The sequence below is a fragment of the Saccopteryx leptura genome, chromosome 1 (assembly GCF_036850995.1).
Source record: "Saccopteryx leptura isolate mSacLep1 chromosome 1, mSacLep1_pri_phased_curated, whole genome shotgun sequence".
Taxonomy (NCBI): Eukaryota; Metazoa; Chordata; class Mammalia; order Chiroptera; family Emballonuridae; genus Saccopteryx; species Saccopteryx leptura.
The window spans coordinates 9,807,608-9,834,259 of record NC_089503.1 but is presented as its reverse complement, the minus strand read 5'-3'; the positions used below and the strand labels follow the sequence as shown (position 1 = coordinate 9,834,259).

Below are 26,652 nucleotides of genomic sequence, written 5' to 3'. Positions count from 1 at the left end.
CCACAGCAGATTCTGAGCAAGGAGCCAAGCTGTGAGCCTTATAGCTCTGGCCTGGCTAGCCTGGCCAATGGATGGTGCAGAAGTTAAAGTTCATCCAAAGGCTGCCACTTAAAGGCTGGACATGAGGCCAGTAACCAGTGAGGTGACTCAGTGTGAGGACTCTGCCCAGAAGAGATGTCCCATGTTAAGTGGCGATTCACTGAGGCATTTGGAAGCTCAGCCCGGAGGCAGAGAGAAAGAAGGGAGTGGGCGGCGGTGGTGGGGGGGATGGGGGGGGTGGAGGGGTGGGAGGTGGGGGCGTCAGGAAGAAACTGACCTGGAAAGAGGGTGAGTAGGATCCAGCATGGGGTGTGGGGATAGCTAGAAGAGTGGGTCATGGGAAAGGTCAGTACATCCTGACGAGCATCCCGGTTCACCAGGCGTCCCAATCATGTAACTGGGAAGTGCTGTCCGGGGCATCTTCCCTTCCCTTCCTGTGTGTCTGCATAAATACCCCCAAACAGCCCAGGAATCGTCATGTCCGGGACAACCTGTGGGCCACCCTGAATTCGGGACAGCTGAGATGTGGAGGAAGAGTGAGGTGGCTCATGGTCCTCCCTGAGCCCAGTCTTCTCCCTCCACGCTGAGACCCAGGCAAGCCAATGGGAGGCCTTGGGGCTCCACGGTCAGCTCACCTTTAGCCAAGTGTGGTGAGGGTGGGGTGGGGTGGGGTGGGGAGAAGTCAAGTGCTGGGCAAGGCTAAGACAAGGCTGGTGCAGTTTAGGACCTGAAAGAAGTCGAATGAGGCTGGATTGGAGGGTGCAAGGTCAAGGGTGTTAAAGCAGGCTGGAGCCCGATCATGCTAGGCCTTGCAACAGAGTTTAAACTTCATCCCAATGGGAAGTCACAGAAATGTCAAAGCAGGGGTGCAATATGATCTCTCCCATGTTTATTAAGCTCTCTCTCAAATGTTTAAATGCAGTTTTGAGAGTACTTAGCTCTGTGGCTCATCAAATCCTGGAGTGTGCCGGAGTTGTCCAACATGGCAGCCACCAGCCAGTCCTGAGCAATGGGGTGGAGCTGGTCTGCAATGACACGCTGTTACACTAGAATACACATGAGATAGTGAAGACTTAGTATGAAAAAGGCTATAAAATATTTTATTGATAACTTTTATCTTGATTACATATAGAAATGGTGATATATGGAGAGATCAGGTTAAATATAATGCATTATTATTATTATATCTAATAAACTATTATTAAAATTAATTTCACTTTTTTTAACTTTCAAAAAGTATCTACTAGAAATCTTTTTAAAAAAATTTATTTATTATTATTATTATTTTTAAATTTTTTACAGAGACAGAGAGTGAGTCAGAGAGAAGGATAGACAGGGACAGACAGACAGGAACGGAGAGAGATGAGAAGCATCAATCATTAGTTTTTCATTGTGCGTTGCTACACCTTAGTTGTTCATTCATTGCTTTCTCATATGTGCCTTGACCGCGGGCCTTCAGCAGATCGAGTAGCCCCTTGCTGGAGCCAGTGACCTTGGGTTCAAGCTGGTGGGCTTTTGCTCAAACCAGATGAGCCTGCGCTCAAGCTGGTGACCTTGGGGTCTCGAATCTGGGTCCTCTGCATCCCAGTCCGATGCTCTATGCACTGTGCCACCACCTGGTCAGGCATTATTATTATTTTTTACAGAGACCAGAGAGTCAGAGAGAGGGATAGATAGGGACAGACAGACAGGAATGGAGAGAGATGAGAAGCATCAATCATCAGTTATTCGTTTTGACACCTTAGCTGTTTATTGATTGCTTTCTCATATGCGCCTTGACCGCGGGCCTTCAGCAGACGGAGTAACCCCTTGCTCAAGCCAGCAACTTTGGGTGAGCTTTTTTTTGCTCAAGCCAGATGAGCTCTCGCTCAAGCTGGCAACCTTGGGGTCTTGAACCTGGTTCTTCTGCATCCCAGTCCGATGCTCTATCCACTGCGCCACTGCCTGGTCAGGCTAGAAATCTTTTTTTTTTTTTTGTATTTTTCTGAAGTGAGAAGCAGGGAGGCAGAGAGACAGACTCCCGCATGCACCTGACCTGGATCCACCTGGCATGCCCATCAGGGGGTGATGATCTGCCCATCTAGGGCATTGCTCTGTTGCAACTGGAGCCATTGTAGCACTTGAAGCGGAGACTATGGAGCCATCCTCAGTGCCCGGGCCAACTTTGCTCCAATGGAGCCTTGGCTGCAGGAGAGGAAGAGAGAGATAGAGAGAAAGGAGAGGGGGAAGGGTAGAGAAGTAGGTGGGCACTTCTGTGTGCCCTGGCCAGGAATCGAATCCAGGACTTCCACACACCAGGCTGACGCTCTACCACTGAGCCAAGGGCGCTACTAGGAATCTTTAAATAGCATAGGTGGCTTGTGTTATATTTCCACTGCACAGTGCCGAAAAGGTCATCAGAGAATAAGTCCTAGGAGAGGGTTCTGAGGAAGGTCAGCGTTTAAGAGATGACAGAAGAAGAGGACTTGCTTTTGGAATTGTATGTCTACAGGAATGGAAATCCTCGAGGTTAGCTTAAACAATTCTCCCTGGAGAATTCAGGGACATTTACTAGAACCCAGGGTCAGAAAGTGCATCCAGGGCTGATCAGGACCTGAGACCTGAAGAATCATGCAAATGGTCTCACCAGCTCTGCTCATCTGGGCCACGTTGTCTCTTGTTCTGCTTTTCTCTGTGCACCGTTTTATCCTTTCTCTGCAACTAGCTTTCTCTGCTCGACTTCCATCTGGACCCGCCCACCCTCATGATAATACGCGTCCCCAGGATAAGAACCAAGAAATGGACTAGAACCTCCGTGCTTGAATCCCAGCCCATGACGGAGCATGTGATTAATGAGATTTGGATTAACAATGGCCGCAGGCCCATTGGTCTCTGGAAGGAGATATGGCATCCAAGGAGGCTTTGTTTGCTTGGTTTTTGTGGGTTTTTTAAAAGACTTTATTGATTTTAGGGAGAGGAGAGAGAGAGAGAGAGAGAAAGAGAGAGAGAGAGAGAGAGAGAGAAGGGGGGAGGAGCGTGAAGCATCAGCTTATAGTAGTAGTTGTGCTTTGGCGAGGTAAACCCGGGCTTTTGAATAGGCGACCTCAGCCTTCCAGGCTGACACTTTATCTACTGCGCCACCACTGGTCAGGCTGCTTGTTTGGTTTTTGTTAAGATAGTAGTGGCTTGAGCTTAGCTGGTGATAGAAGGAGCCAGGAGGGAGGGGGTGGGCTGAGACGTAAGAAGGAAAGCAGACAGCTGCGGGTGGGAGAGGCTGGATGCAGCGCCACTGGGAGCGCTGGGCTTCCGGGGGAACTCAGGAGACGGCGCAGCAGACATGGAAGGTGCTCAGGTTTGGCTCAAGTTTTCTCAATTAAATAGAAGATGAAGCTGGGGGCATGGGGCTGGGACATGGATCAGAGGGTTGGGGCAAGCAGGGCACGAAGATCAAGACTGAAGGAGCTCTGTCTGTCTGCCCCACGCTGGGTTTGTCCAGTCGTCTTCTCACACGCTCTCTGAGGCACGTAGATACACATGTGAGGTTCCCAAGCACAGGCCTTGCTATGGGCGGCATTGTGTTCCTGCCCAGATTCATATGGTGAAGGCCTAACTTCTAATGCGACGGTAATGGGAGATAGTTAGGTTAGATGAGGTCACGAGGGTAGGAAGGACCCTCGTGATGGGGTTAGTGTCCCTACAGAAGAGACACCAGAAAACTTGCTTCTTCTCTCCCTCCTCTGCGTGAGGATACAGTTAGAAGGTGGCTAGCTTCAAGTCAGGAAGAGAGCTCTAATCAGGGCCGAAGCCAGCCAGCACCTTGCTCCTGGACTTCCCAGCCACCAGCACTGTGAGAAAGAAATGTCTGGGGTTTAAGTGACTCAGTCTCCGGCATGCTGACATAGTAGCTCTGGCAGACTAACGTGCATGGCCTGGTGTGCTCCTACTTCAGCATACCCACACGTGCATGCGTGTGTTCACATGAGCCCGGCTTGTGCGCACCTGTGTGCCCATGCTTTCCTGCACCTGCAAGCACAGATGAGGGGTGTGCGGCTCGCACGTCCACACAGTGACCGGCCCCCTTCCTGAGCAGCCTGAGGTGTTCATTGCCATTTATTGAAACGTCCCATTAAAGAAAGGGGTGGAGGGCAGGAAGGGGAGAGAGGCTATCTTTGTTAGGATTGAGCCATGGGGTCCAGGGGACTTCAGGAGAAGGGAGCTGGGACAACGGGGAAGGCTGGACAGAGGATGGCAGGGCCTGGGCCGCGGGGAGGGGGAGGGCAGGTGGGGATGGGGACGCTGGTGGCTGAATCTTCAAACTGGTCAGGGCTGGGCTGGAAGACGCAGTAGTGGTAGAGGTACCTTCACCAAGATCTCAGAAGACTTCATTCTAAGAGCATGGACGCGCCCAGGGCCCTCCCCCAAGTTGCCCGTGGAGCCCCGAGGCAGGCAGGGACGGGGCTGGGGTTAGTCTCTGGAGGCAGGGAACGGAGGCTCTGCTGCCCTCAGCTGGGGCCCAGGTCCAGTCCACAAGCCTGCAGAGGGATCCGCGGTGAGTCTTTTTCCGCTTCTGGGTCCTGCTTTGGCTCCTTTGCTCGTGGGGACCTAGGGGAAGAGAGCTCAGGAAAGGCCCTGGGCCTTGACCACCTCCCCAAGGCGGAGCGCTGATGAGGCCAGAGGCGGGGACTGACCATTTTTCCATGTCTTTAATCGTTTCTGGCAAGGGTTGATTGAGGGTCTCAGGCAGGAAGAGGGAAGCACCGCTTCCCAGGATGGCGACGGTCCCAAAAATGACATTGGGGATGAAGGGATGAACCTCCCCTGTGATTCTCACCAGCGGGGCTGTCATGCTTCCCAAGCGAGTCAACAGGTTACTTACGCCCATACCTGTTTGCCTGGGAGGGTTCAGAGCAGGGATTGGAGACCCATGTGTGGGTTCTTAAAGGACAGCTCTGAGACCTCTGGGCAGTGGGCAGGAGGGTGCCACCATCCCACTGACCCTGGATCCTTCGATGGGGCCGACCCCAGGCCCAGCACCTACCGGATGACCGTGGGGTACAGCTCGCTGGTGTAGAGGAAGAGGCAGCTGAAGGAGCTGGACAGGCATCCCTTCCCAAACACAGCCAGCACTGTCCTCAGGATCTGCAGGTCTGCGGAAGGAAGGACACGTAGTGAGCCCTGGGGCTGCAGAGCACCTGAGTTCTCCTTCCTCAGCGGATGCTATCTCCCTTTCTGCTTTGGATGCTGGGAAGCTCGGATCCAAACTTAAAGCTGGTTAATAACCATGCCGCTATTCCTAAGGCTTTGCAGGTTTGTGTTCTGCTGTATTTGTGTTTTCCCTGGCTCTAATTCCCTATTCTCATTTATATTTTGTTTTATGTACTCTTGTCCTAAAATATCTCAAGTTCCTTTGGAAGGATACAGATGCATCAACATGCAAACATTCATACGAAATGAAAGTGACTTTTCCAAGGTCGTGGTGGAGTAGGTTGTGGGGTCTTCCATGAGCACTGGGCTCTGTGCTCAGACAGCACCGTACTTTCCAGAGTCAGATCTGAAAAGGATCTTCGCGATCATCTAGCCCAACCGAGTTATTATCTAGAGGAGAGACCTGCGCATCAGAGAGCACAGGGACCTACTGAAGGCCACACAGTGAACAAGGGGCAGGATCAGCAGCACTGGAGTCCCGGGCACCCCGCTTTCCAGCCCGGGGCAGCCCGGGGCCTCTTTCAGAGGCTGAGGTAGCTCCAGCTTCTCACCTGCGGGCACAAAGATGAGAGACAGGATGGACCCTCCTGCCAGAACTAGCGTCATGACCTCGGTGGTGTGCCGGCCCAGATAGCTCATGGAGACGACAGTGATGAACTTGGCTGGGATGTCAACCCCACCAAAGATGAGCTGGAGGATGTAGAGGTTGACTCCAAATTCTTCCACACCCATAGCCAAACTGTAGTAGGCGAAACCGGTGGCAAACCTGAGGGCGGGGAGGGGTCAATGAGCACCTGCTTCCAGGCTGGGGCCTTTCCCTGTCCTGGCCATGGGGTCACCAGGGTGATGAATAGTTTCATTTCTGTCCCAGCTGCAGCTGATCGCTAGGTGAGGCTCGAGTGCCATTTTGAGGTCTCTGAGCTTGTGTCTGGGTTCAGTGAGAAAGTGCTGGGGTTGACTGGGTATGTCTAACACGCTCATGGTCTAGGAGGTGGTGGCCAAGTACCACACAACTGAACCCAGAGAATATCAGGACTGGAGGAACTCTCGGAGACCAAAGGAGGCGGTGAGTGAGCTCTCTTGGTTGGATAATCGTTCAAGATCCAGAACGGGGGAGGTGACAGCCAAGCCGTGCACACGGGCCAGGAGCATGCCCTTCTGGAAGAGTGGGGGTGCTTTGGAAGAGTTCCCGGACACACCGAAGCTTATTTAGGGATGACCAGGATGGAGGAGGGCCTTGGAACCAGGCCACAGAAAGGGCTCTGAAGGCACCGTGGAGTGTCAGGCAGAAAGGGAGGCTCAGGAGAACCAGAGCTTCCGTCCTCAAGTCTGAAGCTCCAAGGGCCGGCCTTGCTTTATGGGGTCGCAGAGGGCAGAGCCGAACCATGCAGGGCTGTGAGGGGGGCGCAGCACGGGGAAACTGCCGTGGAGGTTCGTGGAGGGGTTTGGAACCTTTGGCCTATGGGTGGCGGGGGGTGTTCCTCAGAAGAAAGCAGACTGTGACGGCTGTTCCTGGGTGTGGGGCAGGGACGCAGCAGATGTCTGGGCTTGGGGCAGAGCTGGGGCAGCCAGGGCAGGGGGTCTCTTGGCTCCTCTCGCAATTGCCCTTGGCTTTGCTCACCTGAAAGGTGAGCCTGCTGGTGTCCCTGTGCCTCACCTCTGCCTTGGCAGAGGTGCTGGGGTGTGGGGTGGGGTGGGGCGTGGGTTACCAGGCCAGGGAAAGACAGAAGGTCACACGGCGCAGGACGGGTGTCCGGAACAGGTCAGCTACGCTGTACTTGGCCTTGGCCAAGGAGATCTCCTTCTGCAGGGTGAGCTTGAGCTCCTTGGGGCAGAGGAAGGGGAGGGTGCGTTAGTGAGCAGCTGGCAGGCAGGAGGGAGGGGCAGGCCCGCTGCTTGGAGAGGAGTTTGCTCAGAGTGTCAGATGGTGGGTGGGGGTCAGCTTGTGAGCGGGGGAAACAGAGGCAAGAGGAGGGCACAGCCCGAGAGCAGAGCCCGCTGTCTGCCCCGGATTACACTTCCTCTTGGCCCCTACCTCCAGGCTGAGTTTCTCTCCCTCCTCCTTCTTGCCATTGAAGGCAGCCACCCACCGGAGGATCTTCAGGGCCTTCAAGGACTTTCCAGACAGGACCATCCAGCGTATGGACTCTGGTATCCACCTGGGGGCCAGAATCAAGTCACATGGCTCACCCCATACCAGAAGCCCTTTTGAGAGGCTGGAAGAAGATGTAGAGCGAGGGCCTGACCGGGTGGTGGCACAGTGGACAGAGCATTGGACTGGGACACGGAGGACCCAGGTTCGAAACCCTGAGCGAGGTTGCTGGCTTGAGCGCAGGATCGCTGGCGTGAGCGTGGAATCACAGACACGACCCCATGGTCGCTGGTTTGAGCCCAAAGGTCGCTGGCTTGAAGCCCAAGGTGGCTGGCTTGAGCAAGGGGTCACTCGCTCTGCTGGAGCTCCCCAGTCAAGGCACATATGAGAAAGCAGTCACTGAACAACTAAGGAGCTGCAATGAAGAATTGATGCTTCTCATCTCTCTCCCTTCCTGTCTGTCTGTCCCTATCTGTCCCTCTCTCTGTCTCTGTCTCTGTCAAAAAAATAAAAATAAAAAAAATGTAGGGCCAGGGTCGAGGGGTCGGAGGCCCAGAAACCCGAGCTGCCTTACCGCAGAGCTCATGGGATTTAAACTTGACCAAGTTTTGCACGTGGGCTGCCTGCAGCCAGTGCAAATTCCAGTGTTCTCTTCTTTCCCTTGCAGAAGAGCCTTTCCTCTGCCCCCACCTGGGCTGCTTGTTACCACTGGGAGTCTTCCTTAGCTAGCAGCCTTGGGCCCTAGGCCAAGGCAGGTGGGGCCTGGGGAGGGGCCGGCACAGCTGAGGCTGGACAGAGGGAGGGTCCACGGGGCCCCCTCCGCAGCCTTCCTTGGACCGCACTCCAGGCCCTGGTGAAGGGGCAGCGTGGACAGGGGCTGAGGTTAGGGTTGTGGTCTCGGGAATGGGTTTGAGGGCTCTTGGATTCTCCCTGCAAAGGCCCAACTCTGCTGGGGTGGGGGTGGGGGGAGTTCGAGCACAACATAGAGTCTTAAGGTGGGTGAGTAGCTAGCCAACTTCACTCTCCCTCCCCCCTGGGATGTAGTTTCAGGGTTGTTTTGCCCTGAGCAGTCCCTGGGGGTCACTAGTGTGGGGAGAAAGGCTTGCTGTTTGGAAAAGTCTGGTTTGAGTTGAAATCAACCTCAGCTGTGGCCCTTGCAGGCGTCTGGGACGTGGCTCCAGCAGGACTCTTGGGGGACTGGACATTGGTCACCTGGTTTCAGACCACTGTGCTCAGATGACAGCGGTGGCTTCCAGGACCACTGCTCCCCCCTCTTTTGGTCCCCGGTTCTGCCCTGACAGTTCGCTCAACCTGCTCTCACCAAAGGGGCCCAGGCACTTGGCTGTTCCCTGTTGATCCTGTCATTATTCCAACTCTTCACTCCTTCTCCCCCCCACCCTAGGCTGTGGACATTTCCTGGCTCCACCCTGAACCTGCTGGCAACCTCTCTCACCCCGAGATTGCCCATCCCCTCTAGAAACTTCTATTTCTCACTTCCAAAGGGAGGTCCCCTCCCAGTTCTGTATCTTTCTGTGTAAGGTCATGGGATTGCTTCACTTCTCTGAGGCTCGGTTTCCTCATCTGTGAGATGGGAACAACAGTGCCCTCCACACAGAGACGCTGTGAGGACAGAAGACAAAACAGGTCCGTGCCCAGACAGGGTCTTGCATGTGGTGAGTGTGCAGTCAAGAGCCACTCCAAGACTGGTTCTTTTCCTGAGTTCATCTGTTATTTCCTGTTCACTGGCTCCAACTACCTTCCGGAGATGCGTTTCCTGTCGTCAATGTGCCCTCCAGCTCACCCTGCTAATAATGAGCTCTGGACTTACTTGGGGTCTCTGACCGAGGCACCTCACTTCTCCCAGGTTCTCTCCTTCATACCCCAAATCCAGAAGTTCCCCAAACTGTGGTTTTTCCTTCAAAACGCCTCTCAAACTTGTGCCCTGGACCCTCCTGCCCTTACAGTTACCTCTTTATGTCTCTTGTCCTTACCCACTTGGGTCTGTCTTTCTGGGTTGTTATTTCACAAGCAGAACCTTGCTCAGGCCTCTCAGCACCACTGACCCGTTCAAGGTGGTCTTAGGCCCCGCACCGGAAGCTGAGGCCTCCTGGCTGCGGCCTGGCCTCATCCCGCCCATCTCAACGCACCCCTTCCGCGGAGGCGGTGGCAGCCCCGTAGTGCGCCCGGGACCCCTGCTTCTCCTGCGCCACGCCTCTGGGGGTAACTCCTCCCCCCTGCAGGACCCTTCCTGACTCTGGGACCGGGAGGTCCGCGCAGGCAGAGGTGGCCAGCCTGGTCAGGCCTGGGCTTTCCCTGTTTGGTTCTGGTAGGCCCAGGGAAGGAGGTGAGGGGAAGAGGGCCACATACCAAGAAGACAGGAAGGAGGCGAAGAGGGGAACGGACACGGTTAACTGTAGCCAGCGCCACTGGCGGATGACGTAGGCCAGGCCAGGCAGAATGAACTGGCCAAGGGTGTAGAAGTAGCCGAGCCCGACCGTCGTAATGGCCCGCAGCCGTGTGGGCATCCACTCGACATCTGTAGGAAGAGCCCAAGGTCCAGATTAGAGTCCTTCTGGGTCCTGAGGACCACCTCCTGTCCCCCGCTGGCTACTCGATCGGTCTCCGATCCTAAGGGTTCATTGACCCCATTTTACAGATGCTGTGGCTGAAACTCAAGAAGGTAGGACTCAAACTTAGGTCTGTCTGACTGCCAAGCCCGTATTCTTGACTGCCTCTCCAGTGGCAAGTGACTCCTCTGGTTTTGCCTCCATGTCCTCATCTGCGTAATGGGGATAATAGTATCCCTCACTTAAGTGTAGACTGAATGAGATCATGAGCAGGCCCCGGGTAAGAGCTCAGGATTGGTAGCGGCTGCCACCATACAGGTTGCTGTTATGTCCAGAGGGGGCTTCGGAGGTCCTCCTGAGGAGGGCAACACCTTGCTTTATCAAGGCCACGGGGGGCCCGTGGTTGAGCCAGGCCCAGACCCTACTCCCTCTCGGCTTCAGGCTGGTGGTCCCCTGCCCGCTTTCCCTTGTGGCTCACTCAAGATCACCGTGCTCAGAGTAATTCCTGCGATGCTGAAGCCACTCAGGAAGCGCAAGGCCGTGTAGACTGGAAAGGAGGGGCTGAAGGCTGCACTGGAGCCGCTGGCCGCCAGCAGCAGGTAGCTGCAGGACAGGATGGGCTTCCGGCCAAACCTGCGGCTCGGAGCAGAGGAGGGCTGGGTTAGCGCTGTGGACGAGCTAAGGCCGGCGATTCTGCAGGCCGGCGGGGTCTCCCACCTCCCAGGATGCCCGGCAGGGCATGTAATTTTGTCCCCAGACAGAGCCTTGTTTGTAATTGCATTTAGGGGCAAGTTTGCAATTAGTGGTTTTAGTTAATGAGTGATCTCTTCCACCTCCAGCTTAGCTGCCGGAGCAGGGGTCAAAGGGTCAATCCATCTCTAAGCAGTCCGTCCCCCCCCCCCCCCTCCATTCACACAGCCACTGGAGGCTTTCCGCACGGGGTCCGGGGAGGCCGGAAGACTCATATTGCAAGGGCTCTGGGCCAGAGAGAAGGCTGTGGCCCAGAGAGGGATTGGGACTTGCCCAAGGCTGCAGGGCAAGGACCATTCCTCCTGCCGCCCCCAGATCTTTGGGGGGGGATCAGAGGAGGTCGAGGCTGTCACCATGGGTTATGCACCCCTTGGGCAGACAGATCCCAGTGTCTCACCTGTCAGACAGGCCTCCCAGCACGATGCCCCCGATCAGGGTGCCCGCCATGAACATCGACTGGGACATCTCCTTCAGTTTGTTAGACTTGCACACCAGGTTCCACTGCACAGGAGAGAGGGAGCACCAGCGTGCTCAGTGCCGCCCGACCTCTGGGCTGCGCTCAGCCTGTGCCCCCCACACATGATTCCCCAGCACCCTGCTGGAATGAGCCGAGCCTGGCCCCTGCTTCCTACACTCCACTTCCCTCTCCGCCCGGCTCCGGGCTCCTTGGGTCTGTTTGTGGATCTCTGGGTCCCGGACCCGTGGCTTTGCATTCACAACATCCCTCTAGAGTGTGTGGCCTGTCATACGACATACAAAGTCTGCTCAACGGTCACACCCGGGTCTATCCTCAGCCCCTCCAAGCTTGCCTGTGTCCCCGTGGCTCCCCGCTTGTCATGCACACGTCCAAGGCCAGTCCTTTTGCTGTGCCCTGGGCCCTCCCTACCCTTTCTCCTCCAGGGCCGCCACCTCGTCCTGCCCCACATCCTCATCCTGTCTCCTGACCCCTCCTCATCGGCATGTGCATGTGCTCAAGTCTCTCCATCTTCTATACAGCCTCCTTCCCCTCCGTGTCCACTCCCCTCCTCCCTTCCCTTTGAGGCCAAACCCCTTGAACAAGGCGCTACACTTGCTGTCCCCTCTTCACCTCCCACTTCCTCCTCAGTTCTGCCTTCCCCACTCCACGGAAACTGCTCCCAAAGCCACCGACAATGTCTTTCCCACCAAGTCAGTGGGACTGTCTGGGTCCTGACCTGACTTAGCCTTTGGCAGCCCTTGACCCTGCGACCTCTCCCCGACCCTGGTTTCCTGCTTTCTTCTCTGTGGTCTGCTCAATCCCTTGCGCTTCCCCAGGTTCTTTTTGGATCTTCCTCTTTTCTTACCGGCTTTCCCGAGGAAATGCCGTTGGCTCCTATGGCCTCAGGTCTATTATTTTCTTCTTCTTTTCCAGTAGAGAGGACGAGAGATAGACAGACTCCCACATGCATCCCAACCGGGATCTACTTGGCAACACCTGTCTGGGGCCATGCTTACAACCAAGCTATTTTTAGTGCCTGAGGCTGTGGCTCCATGGAGCCATCCTCAGCTCCTGGAGCTGATGTGCTCGAACCAATTGAGATATAGCTGTGGGAGAGGAAGACAGAGAGATAGAGATAGAGATAGAGAGAGGGAGAGAGAGAGAGAGAAGGGAAAAGGATGAGGGGTAGAGAAGAAGATGGTCACTTCTCCTGTGTGCCCTGACAGGAAATTGAACCCAGGACATCCATACTCCGGGCTGATGCTCTACCACTGAGCCAACCGGCCAGGGCCTACAATACTATTTTATAATGGACTTCAAATTCATATCTTCAGCCCAACCAGACCAGGAAGTTCAGCTGTCAACTTGAAATCTCCACCTGTATGATGTAGTCAACTTGTTCCCCCCCCTCCCCCACCTGGAGGTCTCAATCTCAGTGACTGGTATCCTTCTTTTAATTCCTTCCTCCCATTTCACGATCACTCAACCCTCCAGTTTCTAACTTTCTAATGTATCTTGAATCTGGATTCTTCTGTTTCTACAACTTCTCTCTGAAGGTAGACCTCACCATCTCGCCCTTGGATTAAGAATGATAGCTGGTTGTAGAGGGTTTACCACACACCATGCACTTCCAGGCCTTCGTTTCTTCCATCCTCACAACACCCTCATGATGTGGCATTGTCACCCCAAATTTGCAGGTAAGAAAACTGAGACCCAGAGAGGATTACTGCAGCCATCTCCTGACAGGCCTCCCAGGCTTTGATCTCAGTCTCTCCTATCCATTCTTTCCCTGATCATTGCAATGACTTTCTAAAACACCTCTCCAATAGGTTTCTGTCTTGCCTCAAGCAGTCACTGGCTTCCTCTTGTCCCTTTGAGTCAAGAGAAAGCTCTATTAACACACATTTATAAAACCCTCATGCCCTGGCCCCTGCCTACCTGTCTGGCCTAATCTCCTGCTAATCCTCAACATGCATGCTTTGTCAAATTACCCTGAGTTGCTTGTGTAATGAGGTGGAGAATTTTGTTCACTAGAAGGGCCTCACGAGAATGTTTGGAAAGTAAAACAGTTTAAGGGAAGGACCACACTTTCCTCTGCTGGAGGTAAGGAAAGACCAGCCCACGTGGATAAGACTGAGTCCTTCAGCTGTCTCAGAGTGGCCCAGCATGGCCAGGGAACCCCCTGGGCTTCTCTGGCTGGAAAGGGACCCTCTGTGAGCTGTGTGTGGGGTCGGGGAAAGAGAAGGGTAAAGGAGGAAGTGAGGGGTGGGTGTCTAGAGCAGTGATTTTCAACCTTTTTTTTTCCATGGCACAAACACACACTAATTACTAAGGTCAGTGCCCCTGACTAAATACAACCATTTTCATCTCATGGCACAAATAAATTAGTTACTAAGGGAGAAGAGGTCAGGGCCCCTTTTTCTTTAGTAATTAGTTTATGAGTGTGTGAGAAACAAAGGTTGAAAAATCACTGGTCTAGAGAGACTTCTAATACTTTGTGGCTTCCTGTTGGTGGGAATGGTGACAACTAGAGCAACTCTGGAAACTACGTGTTGAAGATGGCAGAGCAGCTATCATCCTGGGTCCCTAAATGACCTTATGGAGAAGAGTCACCCATTAGCCTGAAATGCTTGTCTTAGAACTATTGCATGAGAAGAGAAAGAGAAACACTTCTATATTCCTTAAGCCAGGGGTCGGGAATCTTTTTGGCTGAGAGAGCCATGAACGCCACATATTTTAAAATGTAATTCCGTGAGAGCCATACAACAACCCGTGTACCTTATGCATTATCCAATAAAAATCTGGTGTTGTCCCGGAGGACAGCTGTGATTGGCTCCAGACACCCGCAACCATGAACATGAGCGGTAGGAAATGAATGGATTGTAATACATAAGAATGTTTTATATTTTTAACGTTATTATTTTTTTTATTAAAGATTTGTCCGCGAGCCAGATACAGCCAACAAAAGAGCTACATCTGGCTCGCGAGCCATAGGTTCCCGACCCCTGCCTTAAGCCGTTGAATTATTGTTTTGTTTTGGCAACTTAGCCTATCCTGGCAACGATGCATCCCACACGATGGGAATTTGCAGATGGAAATTTGCAAATCCATAAAACAGTCTGAACTAGTGATTCTATGAACGCGCTGCACTATTATGTTTCTCTTTGCTGTTGCACTTGCCATTGCTTCCTTACTCTAGCAATGTTGCCAGTCCTTGCAAACTCCTGTCAGGATGGAACATCCTTTCTGGATGCCCGGCCCCAGCAGGTGGTCAGGAAGTATCTGTGAAATGGACAAGCGCTGAGAAGCGTGTCAGACGCTCACCGTCACCCCTCATTTCTTCTTCCCTCGTCAGCACCCTCTTCTCCCCTCCGGGAGGACACAGCTTACATAGCACTCTGGCTGCTTGTTTACTTGTCAGTCTCTCTGGTATTCTGTAACCTCACTGTGGGCAGAGATGTCTCCTTGACTCTTTCTCCCTGGCAGCTAGCAGAATCGTTGACACACGGTCAGCATTAATGTCTGTTCAATGAATAATTAACGAGTGAACAGGGCCAGGGTTGCTATTCATATTTTACCGATGAGGCCCTTGGAGGGAAAAGTCACTTGCTGGTTGGAGGGAGCTTCCCCGTGCTTCCGCTGCGCCCCTGGTGTGGCCGGGGCTGACCTCTTTCCCATTAACTTTTGGCAACTCCACATAGAGTTCTTGCTTCCCCGTATCCTTTCCTAGTGCAATGTCCTTGGCCTTCTTTTTTCTTTTCTTGGGGTGTTTACTGAGCCCCCAGGAAGCCGGTGCTAGAAGGGAGGGCAGGGAAGCCCAGTGCTGTGCCTTTCTGAGTGCACTGACCCATCAGGAAGGTGGGAGGGGAGAAGGAGAGAGTGTGCCCTGCTCAGGAGCAAGCTTGGCCAACGGTATAATAACCTTAAGATGTAGCTATTCTTGTTATCTCCACTGTACAGATAAAAACACAGGTGCGGAGAGTAAATAACTCGCCCAAGCATAGCTTGGTTCACTTCAAGGCAGAGACTCAGACTCAGATCTGCTGATTTGCTCTGGCCCACGGCTTCCCTGTGCCTCCCTGTGCTCAGCTCTGAGCTCTGGGCTGCAGGAGGGAGGGCTCGCTATGGGAGAGCCGCTGGGTGCTGCTCTAAGACAGGCAGCCCAGGGGGGCTGGAGTCGTGGCTGAGGAGGCAGCCAGGGCCAGAGGGTGAGGGGCAGGCTTAGGCGCCGGAGCAGCAGCAGGATCAGAGGCCAGGCAGCTGCTCAGAGCCAAAGCAGAAGGCGCGCTATCAAAGGTCAGGGCGAGCCGTTCGGATCAAGACCAGGCTGGTCAGCAGGATGGGCCCCCGCTGTGTGTGTGTGTTTGTATGTGGAGGGTTTGACTGTCGGAAACCCCACAGCACGGTTCCTACCGCCCAGATCAAGGACAAGGGAAACAACCTTTTCTAGGACCAGGTCAGACCTTGCAGAGAATTGCTGTCGCCCCTGTTCTCAGACCCCTGACAAAGGCTGTGCTGGGTCCCAAGGGCCAGAGCAGAGAAACTGGGTCCCCAAGGCAGAGTCAAAAGGGCATAAATTCCGGCTCTTCCACTCAGTAGCTATGTGTTCTTGGGTTAGTTACTTAACCTCTCTGTGACTCAGTCGCCTTGTCTGAACTCTGGGGTAATACTTGTGCCTGTCTCTTAGGGTTGTAAATAACGTAAGGAACCAGAAGTGCCCGACACTCTGTCTGACAACCAGTTGGCGCTCACTCCAGGCTAGCTCTTTTATTATGATTGGCGCAGGCATTGCTAGGCCTGTGCTCACAGGGACCTGTGATATAGGAGAAACAGCATAGATTTGGAGTCAGGGCCTTGTGCCTCTCCCATAAAAGTTTGACTTCACCATCGTGGCTGAGGGGGTCACCTTCTGGGATCGAGCCCAGTGTAAAATGGGGATAATGTTCTCAGTGGGCGGTTTGCAGGCTCATAAAAGAAATGCAAAGCACCAGACCACAGCCCTGCACACTGTTAGGTGCTTACTGCGTAAGTTCCTGACCTGGGAGGGCCCAGAGGACAGCCCCAGGCCCCTCCTGCACACATGATTAGAGCTTTCTAGGTGAAGGCTGGCTATCGCTGGGGGCCAGGCTGGGCCAGAACCGTGGCTGAGGTGGGGCGCCTGGGTCCTTACCTGGGAGCCGGATCGGAGACCAGGAGGGGAGATGGGTGGAGGAGTACTCAGGGCAGGGCGGAGGTGGGCAGGGGGGCCCTGGAGCTGGAGTAGGGCTGCAGACAGAGCTGGACGGGGTCTGGGAGTTGGCAGTCCCGGGGGTTTGGGGGCAGCAGTGGAGGAAGGCTGGACACTGGCCGGGAGAACCTCCCAGGGTGGAGGTCAGCTTCCCCGGAAAATCCACTGGGTAGGCTCTCTGCTTCTCTAGTAGCTGACCTGGAGCCTCCAGGGACGTGTGTAGGGGGACAGGAATCTTGTGTCCCTAGAGACGGGACAGGAGGGCTCAAGGCCCAGAGAAAAATTGCAGGGAATTTAGAGGAACGAGCTGGCTCATGCAGAGTCAGGCCCAGGTCCAGCTGGGCACCCACAGGGCTGAGGTTCAGTGGGTGGGAAGTGTGGGCCGTGGTTCCCCTCCAGGGAGTCGAGAGCCCACAGGGAACCCAGCCGAGGCTGGGACGCTGGCTGGCAGGGATGTGAACTGACACATGATAGGGCACAAGTCCCGCAGCCCCTGCTCTTGGCCGGGCTCCCTGCGCCCTGGAGGGTAAGCTGCTTCTGAACAGTCAGCAAGGGCCACGTGTTTCCTGCCGGGCTCTGAGGGGACATGGCCCTCATTCACAATCCCTGTTCCCCACGCTCTCCAGACTTAATGTCTTAGCAAAGCTCTTTCTGAAAAATTCCAGCCTTGTCTCTGCTGAACCCAGAGAAAAAAAATTCATGGGCACCTCTGCCAGAAGTGCTTAGGGGACCAGAGGGGAAGGGACTCCGGGTGCTGAGCTCACTCAAACCACCAGCAGCCCAGCCCCCCCTCCCCCTTGCCCTTACCTTATTCTACAGATGAGAGGGTTTGAGTGGAGAGGTGACTCACTCCCCACAGGCAATGGGGTCGGAGCTCAGACCTGCACTCAAGCCTGTGCTATTTCCAGGACAGGAGGGCTAGACGGGAGCAGCAAAGTGGGGCCCAACCCTGGGCCTGGGGACAGCTGTGACGGCCGAGTTCTCTTCTCTTGGGGGTCCCCTACCCTTCTGGTGTGGAATAACTCCCCCAGTTCTCAGGCCATCTCTATTAACGACGGCAATAACAATAACAGTAACAACAGTGGTAGCGAACTTGAGCATCCCTGGCACGCTCAGGGGTCCCTGCCGGCTTTGTATGGTCTCCTTTAGTGCGTACACTGCTCCCTACTGCGTCTCACAGGTGAGGAAACTGACACTCCTGGGTTCGCGACGGCTCTGGAGAATTGTGGAGTCAGGGTGTGAACTTTGCCACTTGGCCTGGCTCACAACTCCACACTCCATCTGGGGGACAGCCCGTTGCCACTACTAACTAGGTCACCAGGGCTGACCTCGTTAGTCAGTCCTTTCGTCATCCCTGCCCTTCCTTAGCTGGGCGGGCAGATTCAGTACCCCGAGTCCTCCCTAGAGACCGACCCCCAGGTAAAGCCCGGCCACTGCTCCGCCTCTGCCACATGGGGGACCGGAACCCCGCTCCGTTCCAGCCCAAGCAGACGGAGCATGGATATGCCACAGACGGAACCACACATGGAAACATCAGAGGGGTTCTCCCTTCCTGTGCTGGCATCAGTGCTTGACTAGGTCCTGCCGCTGCCACTTCCCTGGCTGGGCAGGGACCCCTCCTACGGGCTCTCACAGCTGAGAGTCCTCAGGCAGCCAGCCAGACACAGACCCGCCCTGAGCTTGGTGCAGGACCCTGAGATCTGGTGAACCCCTGCATTTCCTGGGAGGCAGATTCACTCAGCCCCAATTGATAGAACTCGGAGGGCAGGCATGTGAATTGACCCTTGACCACGTACAGGACCTGCCACCTGTGCTCTTGGCCAGGATCTCTGGAACCCAAGGTGTGCCCGGGAGGGGAAGCCACTTCCCAGCATCTCTCCTGCTGAGCTCTCAGGGGGCATGGCCTTCAGTCAGCGTTAACTGAGCACTTACTATGCACCTAGCCCAGTGATGGTGAAGATGGTGGGAGACCTTCTCTGCCCTGCAGGAGCCCCCACTAGCGGGGGAAGCAGATGCAAGAACAACTGCCTCCTTGGGGCTGCAGGTGCGCAGTCAGTGTCGCGGATCTAGGCTCTGGGTCGTGCAGTCTTAAGGAACGGGGTTGTGGGAGGGACGGCTGTACAACCTGACTGCCCGGCTTCCACTCCCTTCTCCACAACCTGTGAAATGTGGTGCCCCGGGTCAGTGACCTGTCCCTCCGTGTCCTCATCTGTAAAACTAGGATCTAACCTCTGGTGTTAACCTCAAAGGGTTGTTGTGAGGATTCAATGAGTTAATATGTGCAAAATTCTTAGGGTTATCTGGAATGGGGTAAGCACACAGGAAGTGGTGGCAATGATTATTATTTGTTATTTTGTTATTTTTTATTTGTAGATGAAAGGAAGAGAGCTAGTGAGGCAGACTCCCACATGCGCCCAAGACCTGGATCCACTGGGCAATACCATCTGGGGCCAATTCTTGAGAACTGAGCTACTTTTAACACCTGAGGCTGTCTCTCAGATTAACCGAGCTATTCTCAGTGACCAGGGTCATGCTTGAACCAACACTGGCTGTGGGAGGGGAAGAGGGAGAGAAGGGGGAAAGGGAGAGGAAGAGAAGCAAATGGTCGCTTCTCTTGTGTGCCCTGACCAGGAATCGAACCCAGAACATCCATATGCTGGGCTGACATTTTATCCACTGAGTCACTGGCCAGAGCCTAATTGTCATTTTTTAAGCCATTAAACAATTGCTTAAGTTTTTGTTCCTTTAGTTATGTTCTGTGCTTTTGGAGGACATGGATGGCGGCTTTTATTCCTGCCTTTCCAGGTAACTGATGTATAGCTAGTCGCCCAAACATTTGGAAACTTATTATTATTATTATCATTTTTAGAAAGACAGAGACAGAGAGAGACAAAGACAGGAAGGGAGAGAGATGAGAAGCATCAACTTGTAGCTGTGGCGCTTTAGTTGTTCATTGACTGCTTCTCATACGCGCCTTAACCATGGAGCTCCAGCAGAGCCAGTGACTTCTTGCTCATGCCAGTAACCTTAGGCTCAAGCCAGTGACCTTTGGACTTAAGCTAATGACATGGGGTTCATGTCAGTGATCCCATGCTTAAGCCAGTGACCCTGCGCTCAAGCCAGATGAGCCTGTGCTCAAGCCAGCGACCTCGGAGTTTTGAACCTGGGACCTCAGCGTGCCAGGTCAACGTTCTATTTACTGTGCCACCGTCTGGTCAGGCTGGAAACTGATTTACAGGTAGCAGGGGGTCGTGGACTCCCACCCTGTTTTTCATTCCCCAAATCCATTCAGTTTCAAAGTCCCATCGATTCCACTTCCTTAGCCTCTCTGGTAGCTATCCCAGCTGCATTTCCAGCTGTCATCTTTGTCCTGGAGCCGTGACGTCCTGCAAGCTGGTCTCCCGCCACTGGACTATAACTCTCCACCTTGCAGTCAGTGCCACCCTTCGGAGGTGACCTGACAGCGCCACTCTCCCTCTCAACACCATTCAGTGGTCCCTGTCACCTTGGGACAGAGACCACAACTTCTCCTTCTCAAACCAGGCCCTCCTGCTACCCTCTCCTGTCCCCTGTCTGGGGGCCTGCATGCCCCGTGGCCTGCCCCTCCAACCTTCCTCCGTCTCTTGCGGTCCTGACTGCTGTGTTGGCTTCCTGCTTCTGTGACTGATGCGTTGACTCCATGTCGTGTCCCTTTCATTGCCTCAGCCTGCCGGCTCTCACACCTCCTTCACACCCGGCCAGGCGCTGCTGACTCCAGCAGGCCCTCCTGGCCGCCAGCCCCCGCCGGGCTGGTTAGATCTCCCTCCTCTGGGCTCCCAGAACACACTGACTTTATAAAGCTCATACCCATTCACACCACAACGTGCCAGGCACTGCTGCAGCTGCTGGGGACACAGCGGAGAAGTCCCTGCCCCGGGAAGGGAAGCTTGTGGGTCCCGCTCCGCTGGCGGTAATCCTCGAGGGCTGGGTCCGTCCCCTCGTTAGAGGGGGGCTCCTGGGCGGCCGGAAGGGCACCGGCGTTCTTAGACTCTGCATCCTCAACATCACGCATGTAGCCCGCCAGGAATGTTTTTTGGATACTGAGTGCATCTCAGTATCCAAACTCAGTTTGGTGTTGGGAAGCAAAAGTGCATATGACAGGGAGGAACTATCATCTGGGGGCTTCGAGAGTCAGCGAACATTATGGTTAGGTGCACTGGCTCCGGGGTCAGGGGGTGCCTGTGTTCAGACCCTGAATCTGCCACTTACCACTAGTGGTGTGACCTTGAACCTCTCCGTGCTTGAGTTTCCCCATCTGAAAAACGGGCTTATAACCCTAACTAGCTGATAGTGTTGTCAGGAAGGTTGAAAGTGTTCATGTTTAGAAAACACTTAGAACAGTGCCTGGCATATCATAAATGCTTTATATATCACTAACTATACATCAGACAAAGGATGTATAGCTATACCCCTGAATATGGGGAGTCCTGGACACCCAGCTCTTACCCCTGCCAGGTCCAAACCGCGTGTAACCCGGGAACGCTGCGGAACCAGACCACCCCCGAGTTTTCCGAGTTTTGATCCGGAGACACTAATGATACTCCCCCTCCTGAGCTGCCTTTTCTTGAGATTCCTGGAGCCCACACACAGAGTGTGCCCAGCACAGGACGGATACTAGGTAAAGACTTTGAAACACAGTTCTTCTAACGAGGCAAAAGCAAGATCCTGCCCTTGAAGAGCTCATGGCTCCCTAGGGAGAAGGGAAACATTGGCTTCTGCTCTCCTTCAGGAAGCCCCCAACAGTCCATGGCTTCTCCTTCTTTGAACTGCCAGGGACACCCATACCTCTAGTGGGCTTTAACTGTAAACCCCAATTCCTGAAACTGACCGCTTCCCTTCCCTTCTCCAATCCTAGGTTTCTTTTTTTATCTGTAAAAGGAGGTAAAATCACCTTCAATAGACTATCACCGTGGGAATAAAATTGGGAGACAATGTCTGCAAAGCACCAACATGTGCCTGGCGGTTTGTAGATGCTCAGTAAACACCAGTTCCTGCCCTGGTCTCCGACTGGCCCACCAGTTCCTCCGAGAGTCTGACTGAACTCTAGCTGCCCGAGATGGCAGGTGGAGGGGTCGGTGACTAGTCAAGGCAGGAACGAGCTGGGGGGAGGATCACCCCAGGGCTGCCAGGGGGAGCGAATGAGAGGTTCTTTGGGTCCGACTACACTCTGTCCACTCCCTCCTCCCCTCGCCTCCCACCCTGGGGCCTCCTCTGTACAAACAGGATGGAACTTTCCCGTTTTCCTTCCTGCCGGCTAACTCTTGCCAACACTCTTATCTCAGGTCCAGGGTCACTTTTTCAGTGAATCTTCCCTGAGTGCCACTACCCCCTCCTGCCCCCACACCCAGCTCAGGGGTAGGCCAGAGTCTAAGGTCACTGCCCAAAGGCCTTTGAAGTAACAATCGCACAGTTCTTTGTGGGGTACTTTCAGTAGTTGGTGGGACCCCCCCCCCCCACTCGGCGGTGGATCCCACGGGAGCAAGGACAGGGCATTTTTGTATCCCCAGAGCCTAGCACCGCGCCCTTCACAGAGTGGGCGGCTTGCTCAAGCGATGCTGGCACCCTGAGTGGGAAGAAGCCAGCCTTTCAGTTGGTACACATCTGCACCCAGGTCCTTCCTCCCTGCCTACCCAGCGCCTGCCCTCCTGTCCACTCCTGCCGCAGGGTGGCTGCCTCTGGGCGTACCTCAGTCACAATGGAGTCGCTGATGCCGATGCTGTAGGCCCAGCCGTCCAGACACGGCTCGGTGGCCCGCCGGGTGTCGTTGGGCAGGCTGGCGTTGGGCGGGGATACGAAACGGAGGCAGGGCTCCGGCTTCCCGTTCAGGCCCGTGGGGAGCACCCAGGGCCCTGCGGAGGCGTTGGGGGGTGGGCGGCAGTGGTGGGCGGGGGTGGCGGCCGTGAAGATCTGGAGCAGGTTGTGGTTTGCCAGGCCGAGGATTGGGAAGCCCATGAGGACCATCAGGAGGAACTGGAAGGGGCCCTTGCTGTTCACGCTGTCCACGAGCTTGGTGAAGGTCATGGCGCTGAGCAAGACGAGCCAGAGCTGTGGGCGAGGCACGGGGGCCAGGGAGAGGCATGTGTGCGCGTGCGTGACGTGTGGGCCTGCGGATGGGGGTGCGAGCACAGGTGGGAGGGTGTGCCCAGCTGTGTGTGTGAGCGCGAGTGTATGGCACATTGTATGTGTGCATCAACGGGTAAGGATGTGGGGGCTGAGCTGTGTGTGCCCGCAGGTTTATGAGTGGGACGTGAAGATGTGCCCAGTTGTGTATATAGATGTGAGGTCACAAGTGTGTGTCCACAGGGGTCTACAGGATGCGTCTAGAAGGAAGCTTATGGGCACAGCTGTGTGAGTTGGGTGTGCGCGTGCACGTATGTGGACTCGGGGGCATGAATACGTGTGTGCTCAGTCAGGCTGGTCACACGTGCTGCGTGCATGGGGCAGTGCAGGTCACACAGTGGGGACCAAAGGGCCCGATCTTGGACATTGGCCATGCAGGATGGATGGTGGCATGGGTGGGGGAGGTCCCTAGCTGCTCTGAGCAGACCCAGGGTTAGCTCAGCTTGCCTGCTAAGAAAGGGCTCCCAAGTCCAGAGCCTCCTGGCTTCTGACTGTCCCCTGGGGTTAGTTAGACCCACTCTCCTGGGGTAGCAGGAAGGACCCAGGCAGGTCCCATGAAGGACTTGGCCAGCCGCAGTGAGGAAGCAGGGCTGAGCCGTGGGCGTTTCTCAGGGATGCCTGGGGGCCGGGGCCTGGAGGGGTCTCCATCCCTCCTCACCTGTTAGCTGGGCCTGGCTTGCTCCGGCGGGACTGGTGGTCGATGCGACTGAAAGCCTTGCTCTGTCCCAGGGTCCAGCAGCTGCTATAGTCGGGCAGCTCAGCTCCAACAAGCTGTGTTTGTGCCTTCCCCAGGGGGGCTTATATAAGCCATAAGCTGCTTCCCGGGCTAATGTTTGACTTTCTTTTGAGGATTAAGGGCCCGCCCGTGTGGACCCATCAAGCCTCAAAGGGCTGCCTCAGCAAAGCTGGGCAGATGGTGGGGCTGAGGCTGGTGGAGTGCTGGCCGGACGGAGGATCGGGTGGTTCGGGGCACTGGGCAGGCTTGCTTAAGGAAGGAGGAGTTTGGGAAGCGGTCTGACTGGGTCCGGAGGACCCAGGGTCCTCTCTGAGCTGATGCTCTGAGGACTCAGAGCTGATCGTAGCCAGAGAGAGGCGCTACTCTCCATGGGCAGACAACGTCCTCCAGGACACAGCATCCTCTGCCTGGGACCTCTTGGAGGGGGCCTGGGGACCTGCCTCCCAGGAGATGATAGGGCACGCCCAGGAAGAAACAGTCACCTGCACCTGTCCCCAAGGGCTCAGGGCTGTCACCCCCTGGGCCCCTGGGGCAGCCAGAGCTCCCTTGTCTGCGTCTCAGACCAACGCCCCCCTCCCCAGCCCGCTCTCAGTGGGCAGGCTCCTCTTCTGACCCTCTGTTTCCTGTTGGGGTAGGTCAAATCACAGTTTCTATTGTTTTGTTTTTTTCTCTCTCTCTCTGAATATTACTTTAATTTTATAATAATATAAGAAATATACTGCTCACAAAAATTAGGGGACCTTTCAAAATGAAGAGGAAGTGATAACATACCCCCTAATTTTTGTGAGCAGTGTACAAACAAGCCAAACCAAACCAAACATCCGTCTCGCCGAGAGCTGCTCCGGGACTTTGGCCATGCACTTCCTCCCACCCGTTCGCCATCAGAGGCTGTGGTCTAAGCCCCCACTTCCTAGCAACCAACAGAGGCTCATTGGACCCCCACAGCCGCCCTGTGACCATTCATTCTAGCATTATAACCTGGGAAATGCGGCACAGAGAGGTTAAAGTAACCCGCCCACAGTCCCCCGGCCAGGAAGTGGCAGTAGCCCTAAGCTCACTTCTGTCCCTTGTAGCCAACATTTTCTACAAAGTCTGTGGGCCGTGCGCTGCTTCTCCCTTAGCAGAGTCGCCCCACCTGGCTCTCTCTCCGCCAAGGCGCATCCAGTTCCCCGGGCTCCAGCTGGGCCCCGCCCCTCCCGAAGCCTCCTCCCACTCTCCTCCCACCCCCACCCGCCCGGGGTCAGCTGGTAACCCAGGCCCAGCCCCTCCGCTGGGCTCCCGACCTGGGCCCAGCAGTGATCGATGTTCTCTGAGTGGCCCCAGGCAGGGCGAGATCCGGAGTCATCAAAGAAAGATTAAATTATGCTCCGAGGCAGCCAAGGGGTTGTTTTAGGAAGGTTTTCGACTGTGAGGCTTGCTGGAAGCTGGGCCGCTGCCCCGAGCCCCCCTGACTTGGGCATGCACCCCGGGGAGGTTTTCTAATTGGACCTGGGTTATTGGTCTGTTCCTGTCCTAATGGAATGTTGTTTGAAAGAGCCTGGTGACTTCCCACTGAGGCTGCTGGTGAGAGCCGAGCTGAGGGTAGATGTCCAAGCGGCCCAGTTAGGGGCAGCGACCCCTCCACCCCCAGTGGAGACGCTGGGACTCATGATGTCTGAATTGAGGCCTCCTGTTAACTGGGCCCGTGGGGACCTGCCCTGCACTTGCCATATGACCTTGGGCCAATCATGTCATCTGGGCCACTTGTGACTCTTTATTAGGCAAGTGGCTTAAAAAAAAACCCACCGGAAATCTTCTATTCAAATAATATATTGGGGTTCATAAGACTAATATATAAAACAGATACTAGAGGAGGTGGTCTGGCTGAAGTGGGGGAGGGGTGGAAAGGGCCCCCCATCTACCCCCCCACCTCCAGCTCACCCTGCCATCCCTGCCTGGGGCACCTCCGTTACCTTAGAGGGTCCGTCACTTCCTCCCTGCTGTGGTCCTTGACTCAATGTGTTGAAGTTAACTTTTTATTTTTAAGAAATGGTACATTTGGGAAATCTGATGTTCTAAATGCATTTTAATTTGGGACATGGCGGTTGATTTTCTTCCTCCCTCCTTCCCTCCTTTCCTTCCATTCCTCTCCTTTCTTTTCTCTTGCTTCCCTTCACCTTCTGTCTCTACCCTTCCAGGGTTTCCTGTAAGCTGAACTGGGTTCAGTCAGTGTCCCTGTTCTTGGCTGGGTCCCAGCACAGGCTTGTGCTCTGAGAGAGAAGGGCCCAAGGACTCGTTCAGTCCAACACCTGCATCTACACCCCGGCAGAGGGGGCTGGTGCGGGGAGGAACACACATCTGACTCCCGGCTTCCCTTGTACCTGCACACGGGGTGGACTTTCTAAATCTTAAGTTCACTGAGGGGCTAGGACAAGTGGAACAGGGAAATCTTATCCTTAGGAGCAGGAGGGGCGTCTGGATGTTCTGGCCAATTACAGGTACCACTCTGAACAAATTTTCTCTGGGTCATCCACTCCCCTACCCACTCACGTGTTTATCTGTTTCTCTTTCCATCCATCCATCCATCCATCCATCCATCCATCCATCCATCCATTCTCATGCCTTGTACATACATATGAGGACCCATGCTCAGAGCTGTGGTGCCTGCTCTACTTTTGGTCTGCTTGTCAGAGAAGACAGCAGCGCAGAGAGAATTTCAATACAAAGGAGATTGACCTCAAGGCTGCAGAAGAGATCCACACAGTTCCAGCGGTCTCAGGAGAGGAAGAGAATAACCACCTTTGAAGGATCAAATATCAGGGTCAGCTGCCCAGAGGAGGTGGCATTTACACTGGGCATTGATGATTGGAGGGTGATCAATAGGTGGAATGGGAGGAAGGACCTGCAGACCCCGGGCTGTGAGTGTAGGGCATGTTGGGAAAATGGGAGGTATTGGATGAGGTAGCATGGGGGGGACCTCTCTTCCCACCACAGTGGTGGTCTAGGCGTGAGGGGCTGGGGCCTCAGGTGATAGTCTCAGAGGGGCTGCTGCTTCCTCCCGGCTTCTCCGTTCCCGTTCCCTTGTCGGAGAGAGCAGAGACCGGGTAAGCTCTTGAGGCTTGTAGCTCGAGGCTTCTCCGTTCCCTTGTCGGAGGGAGTGGGTAAGCTCTTGAGGCTTGTAGCTTGACCACTGAGTCATGCTCAGTGGCGCCTACACTCACTTTGAGCAGAGTCTGGGTCTCTCGACCCTTACAAGTGTCCCATCCAGCTGAGTGGGCCGTTAGAGTCTCTAGGTGCCTGCCTGCTCACCCCCCACCCACCCCCGTTCAAGGCAGAAGCTGTAGCCTGTGTGGGGGCCTGTCCTGCTGCTCAGGCTCTGGTGCCAGGTCGGGACAGTGAGGCAGTCACTAAACTCCCAGCAGCCAGGGGCCTCTCCTCCCTGGTGGCCATGCCGACTCCCTA

The 26,652-nt window shown here is 54.9% G+C and overlaps 1 protein-coding gene across 2 annotated transcripts; it reads right to left on the bottom strand.

Annotated features, from left to right (window-relative positions):
- Positions 1–3,058: 3,058 nt before the first annotated feature.
- SLC22A8 (solute carrier family 22 member 8) lies at positions 3,059–23,414 on the bottom strand. Of its 2 annotated transcripts, none has more exons than XM_066360172.1 (11): positions 23,134–23,414; positions 22,041–22,380; positions 11,030–11,133; positions 10,361–10,515; positions 9,683–9,851; positions 7,259–7,382; positions 6,933–7,048; positions 5,775–5,989; positions 5,057–5,165; positions 4,707–4,910; positions 3,059–4,620 (listed from the first exon to the last, which is right to left on the bottom strand). In XM_066360172.1, the coding sequence occupies exons 2-11, from the start codon at positions 22,374–22,376 to the stop codon at positions 4,521–4,523; spliced, it is 1,632 nt and encodes a 543-aa protein (XP_066216269.1). In that variant the 5' UTR covers positions 22,377–22,380; positions 23,134–23,414; the 3' UTR covers positions 3,059–4,520. The 2 variants fall into 2 exon arrangements, with proteins under 2 accessions (XP_066216269.1, XP_066216265.1); XM_066360168.1 differs by having other exon boundaries at positions 22,041–22,400; positions 23,134–23,413.
- Between the last annotated feature and the right edge of the window lie 3,238 nt (positions 23,415–26,652).